Genomic DNA, 14,813 nt, shown 5'->3' with positions numbered 1-14,813 from the left:
TTTGCGAAGCTGCTGCAGGCAGCACCTGTAATTCGATAGTTAATGCAATTAGCCCGCTCCTCCAGCAGAAGCTCTTGGGCTCTCTGTAAGCTTTTTTACTGCTACTAATCATAGACCAGTCCCAAAGGGCTCCTGCCTCAGGGCCTTTGCACATGCTGTGCCCTCTGTCTGGAGTGCTCTTCCCGAGTTATCTTCTCTACATCTTTACTTGAATGTCACATGTCCTCTCAGATGACCACCCTACCTATATACAATTTCAGACCTTAGTCTCTGAACACCTGGATTGCCCTCCCCAGCTCCCAGTGCCACTCCACTGGCTTAGCTAGGCATGGGAGGAAAGGTCTCCCTGAGGAGATGCCCTTAAGACCAGAACCTGAAGGCAGTGAGTGAATGAGTTGAATGGCCATCTGGGGAGGCACACCACAGCCCTAAGGCCGGACCCTGGCACGCTGAAACCACATTGTTTCCCGATTTCCTGTTTCTTAGCCGGCTGCTCCAGGCCAGCCTCTCATCAGCTAGCCCTGGGAGGCCTCTCCGGCTTTAGCACCCACATCGTCCCGCACTGCGACCAACCACACGGCACTTGCCACCACCCGCTTCGTTCCATCTGTCTGGCTAGAATGTCTTCCCACCACCATCTCCAAAAGGCTCCCCTTGCTGGGATTCCAGAATGGTCCTCAGCTCCCTGCTTCCAAGATGTTTGCTCTGCATTTTTATAGGGCCCCTTTCACATCCTGCCTTTGGCTATAAGCACTGAGTACTATTACTCTCTAAGCACTGGGTACTATTACTCTGAGTTCTTCCTCAACTAAAAGGCAGAGACTGTTTGATTCACCTTGGAGTCTCCTGCAGTGCCAAACCGTGCTTTGTACACAGTAGGTCTGCAATAACCACTCAACGGTGACTCATTTTCCCATTCGCTACAGGGTCATGTTTTGGACCTTGAGACACTTTATTCTTTCGAAGTGTTCCAGAATAGACAGAGGCTGTTTGATAATAGCATCAAGAAGACACTGGGAAGAACAGAAGCTCTCGCCTCACCCCTTCAAAGCCCAGAACCCAGGACGCTCTCCTTCTGATCAGAAGATAAAAGAACCGGGGGTCTTGCTGTTGGTGGGCCGAGTGCCATTTCTCCATCCTGATTTGGTGGGGAGCAGAGAGGAGACTCAAAGCAGAAAAACAAAGGGAGGCTCTTTAATCAAGGGCAAAAGCAGAGAGAAAAAGAGCTTTGCCTGGCCGAAGGAAAAAAGATAAAAAGCTGGAGGACGGCTCTTCCGAGCAAGGAGAAGGTAGGTGAGTGAAAAACAGGACAAGACAGTAAACACGGCCATGTCAGAGTGCTGTGTGTTAGGGCGTCTCATGCTCACAACCCCGGGAGGTTGGAGCTGCTGTCAGCCCTACATCACAACGGGTAAACTGAGGCAGAGGGGTGCTCAGAGGATGGAGCCAGCCTCCTCTGACTCTGCACTGAGGGAGGGGCTTTGAAAATGGCCCAGAAACTCAGTCCGTCAGACCCAAGCCCCTTGGGGATGGTTTACGCTGTTCTCAGTGGTCTCCAATGAAGCTGTTTTCCAATTTTTATTTTTTGGCCCCAAAGGAAACAACAAAGCCCAGCCCAGTGGAGCCTCAGAGTCGGGGCTGGTGAGCCAGGCCCACCCCTGCCCACTGGAGAACCCAGGCTGCCCGAAACCCGGGAGAGACCTACCCTACCTGTGTTTTTCCTGATGCTTATCGGGCTTCCTTTAAAGCAGCCCTGGTTACCTGCTTCAGGAAAGTGAGGTCTCACATAAGCATCTGTTTGTGAAAAGTCACCTTAGTAAAAGTGAAAGCAGAGCCTGCAGAAACAGCACCCATTGCCTGGCCACCAGAGGGAGGGCTGAGATGCAGTCATTGCCGGGTGTCCCAGCGCCACCAGGGTGATCTGCCCACGAGGACCCCAGGTTAGGTCCCCCAGCCCTAGGGGCCTCAGGGCCGGCACCACCTGACACATTACGCCAAGTGTAGAACCTTCCCCAAGTTCAAATGCTGTGTCAAGTTAGGCCATACGTGTAGCAGCAGAAAATGACCCTCCCCCGGGCTCCTGTCTGCCTAAGGGCTCCTGTCTGCCTAAGCCGGGCCCAGACCACAGTCAGGGGCGAACCAGCCGGCCCCCTGAGATAAACCAAAGGTACAGGGTCCCACCAGTTCCCAAGGAAATGCACCTCTTTCTTATCAGGCGTGGGCTCCCGAGCAAAAGCACTTTCCCTCCCGATTTGTGTGCCAGGCTGAGGCTGCGGAACCCCCGGGGACCGGGGAATGTGACAATCAGGTGAGATCTCTGCCACTATGCACGCAGCACAGACCACGGGTACTTGGTCACCGTGGTCACCCTGCGGTTTTTCCCTCCAGCTGCTTTGGTGGGTTGTGTTCTGAGAGCCAGTTCCTCTCAAGCCAACTTTTTCTAAGTGTTTCTCATCGTCTCTGGGTCTCGCCCTGACTGATGCGTACCCCGTGCCTCTCCCGACCTCCACGCCCGCCTGCCTTACCTGCTGGGCGTGCGCCCCTCCGCGGCCCTCCCCGGGGCCTGGCTCTCCGCGGTGACCGTGCAGACAGCCAAGTCGGACATCACGCTGGCAGGTCACCGCGTGGGTCACCAGGAGCGGCCGGGCGTGGGAGGGGGGAGGGGTACGGGTAAGCAGGGGGTCCCAGAGGAAACTCCGAACCCGGGGGGCGGGAACAAGCCGATCCGCGCTCGGGCGTGGAAGGGAAAGTGCAGGGGGCAGCGCGCGGGCCGAGGACTGGGGGCAAGTGGGGCTCTGGGCAGAAGAGCTCTCCCCGGCAGGCGAGCAAGGGTGACGGTCAGAGGGGACCGAGGGTGAAGGGAACCGGCGAGGGGCTTCCAAACCGGATCCCGGCGCGGGCCCCAGGCGGGAGTAAGAGGACTCCGGGGGCGGGAAACGAGGGGGCTGCGGCGAGCACGCGGGACTAGCGGCGGCCCCCGCGGCGCTGTGACCTCGGGCAGATCAATCGTGCCGCCCCACCCCAGCCCGGGATGGGCAGGCCACCCAGGGCTCCACACGTGCCCCACGCCCAGAGAGCGAGGAAAAGGGTTCACCGCGGGCGCTGAACAGAGTCAGGATCCGGGTGGCGAGGGCCAATAGGAGGAACGCGGAGGGCACCCGAAACCTGCAGGGACGCCCGCTTACCCGGCCGTTGCGGTCGGTCTCCTGCACCTCCTCGGCGCTGGGCCCCCGCCGCACCAGCGCCCTCAGCAGCCCCACATCGTTGGCGCAGGCGGCGCGCAGGAGGGTCGCCGCCTCCGGGACGGCCTCCGGGACGCTCTCCGCGCTCACGGAGCTGTACTCCTCCTCGCCTCCAAAAGGGTAGAAGGAGTCGTCCGAGGCGATGCTGCGGGTGTCGGGCAGACTCGAGAAGTCCTCGTACTCCTCGAAGTCAGCTGGGTCCTCCCCGGCCTGCGCGTCCCGGGGTGGGGACGGCGACTGCGGGGACACGCGGCGCGCCCCACCGCCCTCCGGCCCGGGCCCGGCCAGCAGCACCATGCTGGCGGCCGGGGCGCGGGCCGGGGGCCGGGGAGCTGGCCGGGAGCCGGGGACGCGGGGCGCGCACCGAGGTCACCGCCTCTTGTCTCTTGCGGCCCCAGAAAAGCAAGGCTCTGCGCGCCCCAGCTCGGCGGAAACGCGCGCCCGGCGGCTGAGCTCCAGGACTCCAGTCGCTGGAGGCTGGAGAAAGCCCCTAGGGGGTGGGCGGAGCCGCGGGGGCTTTCTGAGCGCGGCCGGCTGGCGGGGGGGTGCGGAGGGGCGGGGACCCGGCGGGGTGCGGGCGGGGCGGACCCGGCGGGGTGCGGGCGGGGCGGACCCGGCGGGGTGCGGGCGGGGCGGACCCGGCGGGGGGCGGGCGGGGCGGACCCGGCGGAGGAGGCGCGCGCCCCGTGTCCCGCGCCCGCAGGCCCGATCCTGGCAAAAGTTAAGAGCGAAGCAGCGGCTTCTCGGCCCCGCGGGTACAGCGCACCCGGCTGCTTTGACGGGGTGCGGAGAAATGCACGCGCGGGAGCACCAGAAGCAATAACTACAGAACCCGAACGCCCTTGTGGCGGGCGGCCCCGCCCCTCCACTCCGGCGGCCCCGGGGATGAGGGCGAAGGTAGGAGTCGGAGGACGCCGCGGGCTGAGCCTTCTCTGACGTCGGGAACGCCCAGATCCCCGAGGCCCGGAGCCGCCCAGGGCGTCAGGCCTCCGGGCTGGGGTGGGGGAAGTTTCTCAGCGTCCGAGGCATGGAGCCCGTTTTTGCATCTTCCCAGGAGTCTGGGCTCCGGGGCCAACTTCACTCCCGGCTTCAGACCCGGGCATCCCCGGGGCGCACTGGGCACGGAGGACAAGTGGATGCGTGGGAGGTGGTGTCCACCCTGGTGCCCCTCTGAACTGGGAGCTCCGTGCTGCCACGGGGTTGTCCCAACCCGGGGCGGGGCGTGAGGCGCGGGGGGAGGATTCGCGGAGTCCCCAGGTCACTCAGAACCCGGACCAGCTGTGGCTTTCAGGTTACTCCTAAAAGAGCGTCCCTGGGCAGGTGTCCAGGATCCTCAGGGGGTAACATTTGGGTGCGAAAGGGCGGCTCCAGGCCAGAAGGGTTCCCTCCTCCTTCACCCCTGGCCAATGTCACCGTGCCCTGGATCTGCGGAGTCGAGACGGATTAACTGCGTGAAGCCGAGACGGGGCGCTGACTCCGCGGCTGGCCGCCAAACCCAGAGAGCAGGCCCGCAGGCGACAGCCGTGATCCCATCCCCGGACTCTCCCTGGCTGGCGCTTGGCCTCTCCCCGTCGGTCCCGGTTTAGGGGTTGAGGATTAGCTGCGCGGAGCCCCTGACCTCCTGGAGGAGGATGCACCGTGGGCCAAATCCTCGTGGAAAAGGCTTTGCGTGGAGGCGCGGTGTGAGGGCGCGCCGAGCCTGGGTTGAAGGTGTTGCATCTTTTGACAGAAAGCATCGCAGATCCAGGGGCGGATGCGGAGACCACAAGGCGAACACCACCTCTTTCTCTCTGTCCCCTCTCCCTCCCTTCCTTCTTTTCTTTTCACCGCTCTTGACAGCGTGCCTGCCAGGTGCCAGCGCGTGAGAGGCCCTCGGGGTGCAAAGGTGAACCAAACCGGGCCGCCGCAGGCACTCACTGGGCACAAACTAGAAGACCCCAGGCCCCGGGCGGGCAAGCTGAGGGCCACAGTGAGGAACGCGGTCAGAAATCCCCGGGATGGGCGGTGGAGGCCAGAGTGAGGTTTGAACTGCCCGTCGAAGGCCGATTGATCTTGAGCCCCTGGTGTTACCCTGCGCTGGGCCGGAACTGCGGTGGTGATCACGCCGACCTCCGGTGTCCTCGGGGCCGGCTAACGTGGCTTCCTGAGGCAGGGAGGGCCGCGGCCGGAGGACAGCGACTTCTGGTGAAGACAGTTGGACGCCTGAGCGAGCCCTGAGCCAGAAGTGAACTTGCGTGCACTGGCCTCCTTCTGTAGTCCGGGGCTTTCTCTCCGAAGCCCAAAATACCCCAGATCGTTGTTTGCTTTTTACCTTTTTCTGTAACTAGCCGTATTTACGTACATTCCCACTCGGAATTTCCCCCTTTCAAAGTTGATGGCTGTTTTGGTGTTTCCAGAGGCCTGTTAAATGAAGTCAGGGGATTTACAAATTGAAGTGACCAACACCCCCTCACCCCCAAGGCGGGTTGGGTTTGCTGGCCCTCCTCTCCCCCCAGCCAGTGCAGGGTACCATGTGGTATTAAAGAAAGGACCCCAGTGGCCTGTGACAGGGTCCTGGTGGAGTTGGCGCAGTGGCCTTCCTGGCTGCAGTCCTGGAATGGAGGACCGGGCACCCTCTTCTGGAGTGGGCAGCCCCTAGGTCCTCATCCCTGGTCACTTAGCAACAAAATTCAAGCTCTATCTTTAGAGTTCACCACTTCCTCCTTTCCTTCCTCAGAAATTTGGGTGCAAATAGCACTAAATGGTTTAGCCTTTAAAGGTAAACTTCTGAAACAGCCTGCTCCAAACAAGGACTCGTCATTTGTGAGTGATCGGACTCCAAATCTAAACTGATTATTTTCTCTTTCAAAAATGCACCCCTTGGGGCTTCCCTGGTGGCGCAGTGGTTGAGAATCCGCCTACCAATGCAGAGGACACGGGTTCATCCCTGGTCCGGGAAGATCCCACAAGCCGCGGAGCAACTAAGCCCTTGTGCCACAGCTACTGAGCCTGCACTCTAGAACCTGTGAGCCACAACTACTGAGCCCGCATGCCACAACTACTGAAGCCCGCATGTGCGCCACAATGAGAAGCCACCGCAATGAGAAGCCCGCTCACCACAACAAAGAGAAGCCCCCGCTCGCCGCAACTAGAGAAAGCCTGTGCGCAGCAACGAAGACACAATGCAGCCAAAAATAAATAAATAAATACAATTTTTAAAAATGTACCCCTTTTACCACGAAGACAAGAGATTCTCAGTGTTGTAAAAGAACATAAAATTAGGCATTTAGATTTTTTTGTAAAGTCAATGTTGCATATTATATGTACAAAATCTATATAAGAAGGTGAAAGTAGCTTATCAAAACTGCCAACACACTCAGGATAACTTTTTATTTTTGGAATAACTCTTAAATGAGTAACATTGTGCAAAACGGTATTTTATCCAGACCTGTTCAATTTCAATGAACTATTTTAATTTATGATTTTTAAGTGTTGTATATGTATGGCAATTAAGCAACTTATTCCTTTAGTTGAATAATTTGTCTTTGAGCCATTAAAAAAAAGATTCACTACTTTAGTTATAGTTCTCAAAGAGGCCACCTAACTGTAACATCTGTAACACCAGGAAGATCTTTCAAAATTACAAGCAGTGTATTTAAAGCTTGAAAACCAAATGCACCTGTAATGGCCTCCTCCCGCAACTATGTTTAGAAGGCAAAGTGCTGGGGGGCAGGATGGGGGACCTAACGGTGGAGCAAACTCAAACCCTCCCCACTGCTCACCAAATAACACCCCACCCCCAGATCCAATGGCAGAGTGATTTTAAACACTTCACATTGTCTGGAATTTAGCACAAAAATGACTGTTAACTTTCATTATTATTAAATTTAAAGTATCCATCCGACTTATCATATAAACTGCTCTGCAGGAGCTGCTTCTCCAAATGTGTTGCCCTGTTTGCCAGAGAAGTAGCTCACGTGAGGTGAATGAGTAATGCTTTTTATTTTTTCTTTTGGAAGGCAGTGTAGCTGGGGATAAAGAGCAGATTGTGATATCAGACAGAACTGTCTTCCAATTCCGTCTCCTCCACTGCTGAGTTGCAACCATAATAGTTCTAAATTTTGACTATTACTGGGTATACCAGTGTGTATTTGACCAATCTCCTAGTCTTGATATTTAGGACATTCCCAGCATTTTCTTACTGTATCTGTAAAGAAAAAAAATGTTGCTTGCCATTCCAGTTCTACAAAAATCAAGTCATAAGCCACTGCAGTCACCCACTGACAGGGAAATTCAGGATGGGGGGGAAAAAAAGAGGAAGCATTCTGTGCTTTGGATACCTGCCCCTAGATAGTTAAAATACACATCTAAGGAAAATTTTCAATGGTCCCAGATTCTTGCACCTTCCCATACAGAGAAAAGCACTAAAATCATTAATTTTAGGAGGCGTTCTTTGTGATTAGCAGTGATCTTTTGATGTTCAACTCCATTTCTTTTTCCAGCGAAAAATTCGTATATATTCAGGCTCCCCCCTTACCTCTTTCAAAGCAGTACCTTGGAGCTATCTAAGAGGCTGTTTCCCAGACTATAGTCCTCAGTAAGGTCCCCGAATAAAACTTCACTTGCAACTTTTATGTTGTGTGTTTTTATTTCAGTCAACACATCCAAATGCATCCTTACCTGGTATTTTCTTGAGAGAACCTCCCACATCAGGTAGCTTGAACATCTTAAACTTCAATATTTTCTTAACTGCTGTGTTCAAAATGGTAACCCAAAGTCTAGACTACTGGGGAAAAAATTCAAGAAATGTATAAAAACTGTTCTCAAGGAAAGAGACATGACTCAAGGGAGAGCCATACCATGATCTTAGATGGGAAATCTCGAATGAAAAGAAAATTGTTACTGAACAAAGTTCGTGTGCCCAGCACAGAGTGGGGCCAAGTACACCAAAATGTCAGAGTTTGGAGCATAGAGAGGTTTATGGCAGGGCCAAGCAAGGAGAATGGGTGGCACGTGCTCCAAAAACCTGAACTGCCTGATGGTTTTGGAGGAAAAGTTTTTATAGGCAAAACTTGGGGTGAGGGCTGAAGGGTATGTGACTTTCTCTGATCAGCTGGTGGTGAGGTAACAGAGCAATTATCCAGGAATCTTGCGCTCAGCCTGAAGTTGCCATCCTGCGCCTGGGTGAGGGCCTTGTTCTGCAGAAGAACTCAGAGGTGTTGTTACATACATTCCTTGAGGAGTTCCTAGGACCCTGCTCCAAAGCTGCACTGTTGTTTCTTGACGGCTCCCCGTTGTCTCTGCATCCCCTCCCTTCCCTAATTAGCAACTGTCCGAACCCGCCCTTTGGGACTCAGGGAAAGTCAGGGAGGCTGAATGAAGCCTATTTCCTACAAACAAGAAATGGGGGACACAGAAAAGGATTTGTGCCTGGGAGCCTCACAGGGTCCTGCTTGGTTTCAGGACCTGCTTGTCTCCTACTGTTCTAGAAACGACCAAATTCCAGTGGAAATTCATGGGCTGGGGGTGGTGCAGACACAACAAAATTAAAGCAGATCTCATGAGATAATACACATCTAATAATTTCCTTTGTTGTTGTTTAAGCTTCCAGAGCTGGTTTCCATAACAACAACTAAAAGCACTTTAATTCTGCAAAAATAAATTAATAAAGCCTATTTAGAAAGAAAAACAGGGGCGAGAGATAAACGAGGAGTTTGGGACTGACATATACACACTACTATATATAAAGTAGATTACCAACAAGGACCTACTGTATAGCACAGGGAACTCTGCTCAATATTTTGTAATAACCTATGAGGGAAAAGAATCTGAAAAAGAATAGATATATATGTATGTATAACTGAATCACTTTGCTGTACACCTGAAACAAACACAATACTGTAAATCAACTGTACTTCAATTAAAAAAAATAAAAATAAAACAACAAAAAACGTCAAATGGGGCAAAAAATTAACTGTAGGAAAAACATTCATTGTGCCACCTGTTACAAGTGGTGGATGGCTGGACTATAGGGAGACTGCCTGCAAATCAAGAAGAAAGCACTTGGCATATCTATCCATTCTGTTAACCCCGTTGTCCTCTGGTGAGTGGCAATATAGCTTGCCAAAATGAAAAAGGCTGTTTCTTGCTTTGGGTGGTGATGCTGAAAGCTGGGCCTCTGTGCAGCGGTGCCGAATCAAATCTCAGAGACAGAATTTTGGGTGAAGTAGAAAAGAATAGCTTTGCCAGGCAAAGGAGGACACAGCAGGCTCCTGCCCCGAAAAAGCTATGTGTCCCAACCCAGAAGGATTTGATGAGGAGTTTTATAGCAAAGGTTCAAGGGTGGGGTTGCTGATAAGGTTAAGGTGTGTGCAGGGCCTGCACTCCTCTAATTACCTGGTCTCAGGTAATCTTCTTGATGAGCTTCTCTGGTTCTTTTAATGTAGCCTCAGTGGGTTTCTTGGCTGCTCTTCCCTTGATTAGCACCTGTTGAGTCTGCCCTTTGGAACTCACGGAAGGTCATGGAGGTTGGGGTCCGTTTCCTATAAACGAGAAACGGGACAGAAAGACTTCCGTACACAGGAACCCCACAGGGTCCTGCTCGGTTTCAGTGGCTGTGGACGAGGGCACCCCAGGCAGGCTTGGGGTCTGGACTGAGTGACGGCTGCAGTTAAAAGCAAAGAAAACTAACTCAGTGCCTGGGGTTGGTGTCAAGGAAGAAGATGGGGTCTTGGGGAGACCCTAAGCTTGAAGGCTGAGACACTCTACTTTCTTGCTCTCACCTTCCTCTCATAAATCATCTTCAAGGATGGACTTCAGAGAAGCTCATCACCTCCTGAAGTTGGCAGCAGGCTCCTCCAGCTCTCCCCCTGCCCACGTGAGAAGTAGAAGTGCCTGGGGGATGGGACTTTTCTTAGTCACTCTTTTTAAAAAAAACAATTTAAGCAAACCAAACTTTTTTGGTTAGGAATTTTTGCAAATTTCCTTGAGTTTTTTGTAGAAAAGAGAAGTAAATTAAGAGCGTCCTGAAGTCCATCTACAGAATGGCTGGGCCAGATTACCCCTCTGACCTACTTAGAAATACAAGAAAAATTCCCCTGTGTATTTCTGGGTCTCCCTGTTAAAGAGATTAGCTGCCCTTCAGTGCTAACTCGATTCAGTGGACAGCTACGAGATCCCTTCCATCGTAATCTGGATTGGAGTAACCATTTAAGAACTTCATTTTCTTTTAGGGAGGATTTCTGCCTTTGTGGTTAAATATTTGGAAGAAGTATATGCATGTGTGCACCTAACTGCCAGTTCTTCTGCCTTTTTCCTGCTCTTGATGGGAATTAGCGATAAAAGAGTATCACTAGGGAAGCCATGTTTACTCCAAGGACAAAAGGCCTTGGATCCTCATCTGAATAAAAGTGGTTGGATTTTTAAGGTCAATTTAGGAAGTCATATGTGATGTGAAAAGCTATTAAAGGACCTACTGAACAGAAGGTTTCTCCACAAACCACCCTGGCCTCCCACCCTGGTACAGGGCAAACACTCTTTTTCCCCATCACCGCCCCTTTGTTCATGCACCTATAATAGTTCCTATTACCCTGTTTTCCAACGAATTTTTGCAAAACTATTTTCCTTCTCATAAACTGAGAATTCACTAAATTCAAGGACCAGGTCTTATTGGGTTTGGATTTTTCTTTTTTTAATTGAGATATAGTTGATTTGCAGTGTTGTGTTAATTTCTACTGTACTACAAAGTGATTCAGTTATACATATATATATATATATACATTATTTTTCATATTATTTTCCATTATGGTTTATCACAGGATATTGAATATAGCTCCCTGTGCTATACAGTAGGACCTTGTTCTTTATTATTAGTTTATTTAATCTCCAGCATCTAAGAGGGTGTCTCACCATCTTGATTGATGCTCAGTAGATCCCTATTAAATGAAAGAGAAGATATGGCATCCTAAACCAGGCCCCAGCTGTCTGTCAGGACCTTCTGAGTTTTGACAAGATCAAGCACAGATCAGGAAACTGAATTTTCTTTAGCCACTTGCACGTCTAAGTCTTTGGATCTTCAGGAATTAAAAACAAACAAAAGAAAAGAAAAAAAAACCCCACATTATCAAAGGTAGGAAGACATAGGACCCTGGGGATGTCTGCATTCTGTACCAGCTTCTGACCATCAACGGTTCCCTATAAAGCCGGATTAATATCTTGCCATGTGTAACCACCAATCAGACAGCTGGGGGCACACACTAAGGAGACTCGAGTCTCACCCCGTGCTGGTGGTCCTGCTTCTAGAGGGGCATCTTGTGAAACAGGACGGATGGGGCAACACACACGGCCCTGAGCCTGGACCCACGTGTCCTCAGGGCAGGCCTTCAGGCCCCCTCACTCTCCCTAACTGAGCATAAATTCAGTAATCAAAGCAAAGTCTAAATCAGAATTTTAAAATTACTATGATGAATCTTTCAGTTTGGCTTACACCTATTCTTGGCCTAATTCTCTTGGCTGGATTTCATGCCAAAATGTTCTCAGGGGGTCAAAGCTAAGGGCAGAGAGAATTTGGGCTGAACATGCCATGCATGAGGAGAGAATCACTGGGCAAATTTTTTTTAAATGAAGTAAAAATTAATTCCCTGCCATATTAGTTTACTAGTACTGTTGTAACAAAACATCACAAAGTGGGTGGCTTAAACACTAGGAATGTGTACTCTCACAATTCAGGAGGCTACAGGTCTGAGATCAAGGTGTCAGCAGGGTTAGTTTCTTTTGGGGCTGTGAGAAAGATTCTTGTCCATGCTCTTTCCCCTGTCTTCTGTTGATTTGCTGGACATCTTTGGCTTTCTTTGGCTTGTAGAAGCATCACCCCATCTCTACCTCCATCTGTGTGTGTCTCTGTATCCAAATCTCCTCTTTTTTTTAGGACAGCAGTCATACTGGATTAGGGCCCACCCTAATGACCTCATCTTAACTAATTACATCTGCCACAACAATATTTTTAAGTAAGGTCACATTCTGAGGTTCTGGGGGATTAGGACTTCAACATATGAATTTTAGGGGTACACATTTCAATCCATAACCCCTGCTCTTGGAGGGCTTCCATTCTATTGGGGATTCAAATACATGAAATGCACTGCATGTGAAATAGTATTACATGTCAAGAAACAAAGATAAAGCAGGGAAAGAGAATGGGAAGGATCCTGAGGTTAGAGTTTTAGTTGAGGGGGCTAGAGAAGGTCCTGCTGAGGAAGGGGCTTTGGAACTAAGACTTAAAGGAAGTGGGGGAGTGAGCCATGCAGGTGGTGGGGTCCCCATGCATCCCTGTCTCCTGTCTGCATGTCCTTCCCCTCGGGGAGGGCCCTGTAATCCCTGTCCTACCTGCTCCAGGAGCTTCGAGCCTCGTCCTCTCCCCGCCCGAATCCTGGCTCCAGCAATTCGGGCTCCCCAGGGTGCTGGACCCGCCATCCTATCCTTCCTTCAGTCCCCACGGTGACCTCAGATCTCCCCCGACTTCCCCCAAGCCTAAGCCACGACCCTCCTCCAAATCTTTCACCTCCTGCTCTACAGAGAAACGGGAGCAATCTCTTCCAGACGGAGCGCCCCAGACCCCCCCTCTCCCAGCTGAGATTTATCTGCATCCCTGACCTTGGTCACTTCTCAGTTTCCAGTGGAAAAGACCTCTCCCCTACAGCTAAACCTGGAGCCTTCCTCCCTGGGGATTCTGGATACTACCACCACCCACCCCCGACGGTCTTCATGTCATCCTGTGGCAACTGTCCTCTGCAATCCACAACCCCGCTCAGCTCTGCATCTTAAACCAGACTCTGCTTCTTCCCCCAACCCTTCTCCACCCACTTCAGTCCCACCTGCCTCACCGTCCCAGCCAAGCCTTCTGCAAGAAAGATCTCCTTCAACAAGCTCCACTGTCCATCTTTTATTTACTCATTAAAATATATATATATGTTTCTCTGCAAATTGCAAAAGTAGTATGTGCTTTCTGGAAACACTGCACGCCTCCAGCCCCAACACTCTGGGTGTATAAAGTAAAGACAATGTCTCCCGTCCCTGTTACTATTTGAATCACTGTCATGTGCTTCTGCCCTTCCTCTCCTTCTCTAAGGGTCCTGCAGGGGCTTCTTTTCTTTTAAATTCAATGGACATTCCCAGCCTCACCCAAATCTGACATCAGCACGAGCCCCATACTCTGCCTGAACAGTGACCATCTACAGCAGACACAGACGCCATCGCTTGGACGCACTCTGGCTGCTCGCACGGTAGTCACCCAGCTCTCCAGTCCAAAGCTGGGAAGTGAGAAGCCTCCCCTGCACCATATTCCAAAACCCCTGTCCTTCCTGAGGCTCCGGGAATGGGAAGGAGGTGGGAGTTTTGCCCATGTGGGACTGCAGAGGGGCAAGGCTCAAGGGGTGTGAACCAGATTGTGAATTTCAAGGACAGAGACCAGTCCAGCTGTATCCTAAAGCAGCACGTGGCCCAGACGATGCTCAGGAAACGTTCCTGACTGAGTAAATAGAAGAGATGGCTGAGCAATCCCAGCTTTCTCGAGATCCTAAACCTAAAGCAACTCACTCAACCTGCCCAACCTGCAGTATCCTACCCAACCCGGAAGACATTAGCTCATCAATCCCAAAGACAAACAAGCCGGGTACAACGATTGTGAGAGCTACACCCACCCCTTACAACATTAACGGTGGTGGAGCCGACAGTTATGAGTTTTTTTGGCACATTTTTACGCTTGACTACGATTGCCTCTGGTCCCATGGTATAGATTGTCTCAAGAACTCACCAGAACATTCTGGCATTTTATTCTTGGACCAGAAACATCCCCAGTTTACGATGATAAAAATCCCCAAAGTCTGTTCTTCCCTCTCCTAATCTGCAGTTATTCAGTCACCTGGTTTCCTGGAGGAAGCAGATGCACTATCCGCATCTCAATTTGCACATTGGACCACAGAATCCTCCACAGAATCCTCCCTGCTGGTGACTCACGCCCACATTCCCAGCAGGAGCAGTTGGCTTCTGAGTCCCCCTTACCAGACTGCAAGGATGCTTTAGGGATCAGCTCCCCTTTGAGACCTGGTTTCTGGTTTCTTCTCTGTTAGCACAGTCCTCTCTCTTCCCCTCCCACCCCTCACAAACATTCTCCTTGACAGAATTTCTTAAGTTAGCATTGATGGAATGGGTGGAACAGAAAACATCTCAGCAGGGTCCTGCTCTGCAAGCTTGCAATTGCTCTGGACGATGAGATGTCTGTACCTGCCCGTGTGCTCACGACATATGCAGCTAGGGTCCCCTGACAGCTACCAACAGCTGGGGCTGTAGATGACTCAGATTGGAAGGACTGAACAATCTCACGAAGAGAGCAGGACCTTAATAAAGTTCTCGAATTTATTATTTTTTTTTGGCAGGGGGAGGTACCAAATAACTTTATTTGAAGGAATGGTATAAGAAAGGAACTTAAGAAGATTGTTTTGGTGCAAATTCTAGAAAAGGTAAAGGTAACCCCAGCATGAATGCACTTCCTTGGTGACCAGGACATCACCCCCGTGGCTGTGGAAGCCAGCCTGAGGC

At 51.6% G+C, this 14,813-nt stretch overlaps 1 protein-coding gene across 1 annotated transcript in view; it reads right to left on the bottom strand.

Moving 5' to 3' along the window:
• Nucleotides 1–3,539, bottom strand: part of ANKRD33B (ankyrin repeat domain 33B) — an 84,828-nt gene extending 81,289 nt beyond the window's left edge. Inside the window, exon 1 of the mRNA XM_060091587.1 lies at nt 3,186–3,539. Coding sequence (XP_059947570.1) covers nt 3,186–3,539 — 354 coding nt within the window. The remainder of the gene's footprint in view (nt 1–3,185) is intronic.
• Between the last annotated feature and the right edge of the window lie 11,274 nt (nt 3,540–14,813).

The sequence above is a fragment of the Mesoplodon densirostris genome, chromosome 3 (assembly GCF_025265405.1).
Source record: "Mesoplodon densirostris isolate mMesDen1 chromosome 3, mMesDen1 primary haplotype, whole genome shotgun sequence".
In the NCBI taxonomy this organism is placed as follows: Eukaryota; Metazoa; Chordata; class Mammalia; order Artiodactyla; family Ziphiidae; genus Mesoplodon; species Mesoplodon densirostris.
Note: the sequence above shows the minus strand (reverse complement) of the source record. Positions and strands in the feature narration are given on the sequence as shown.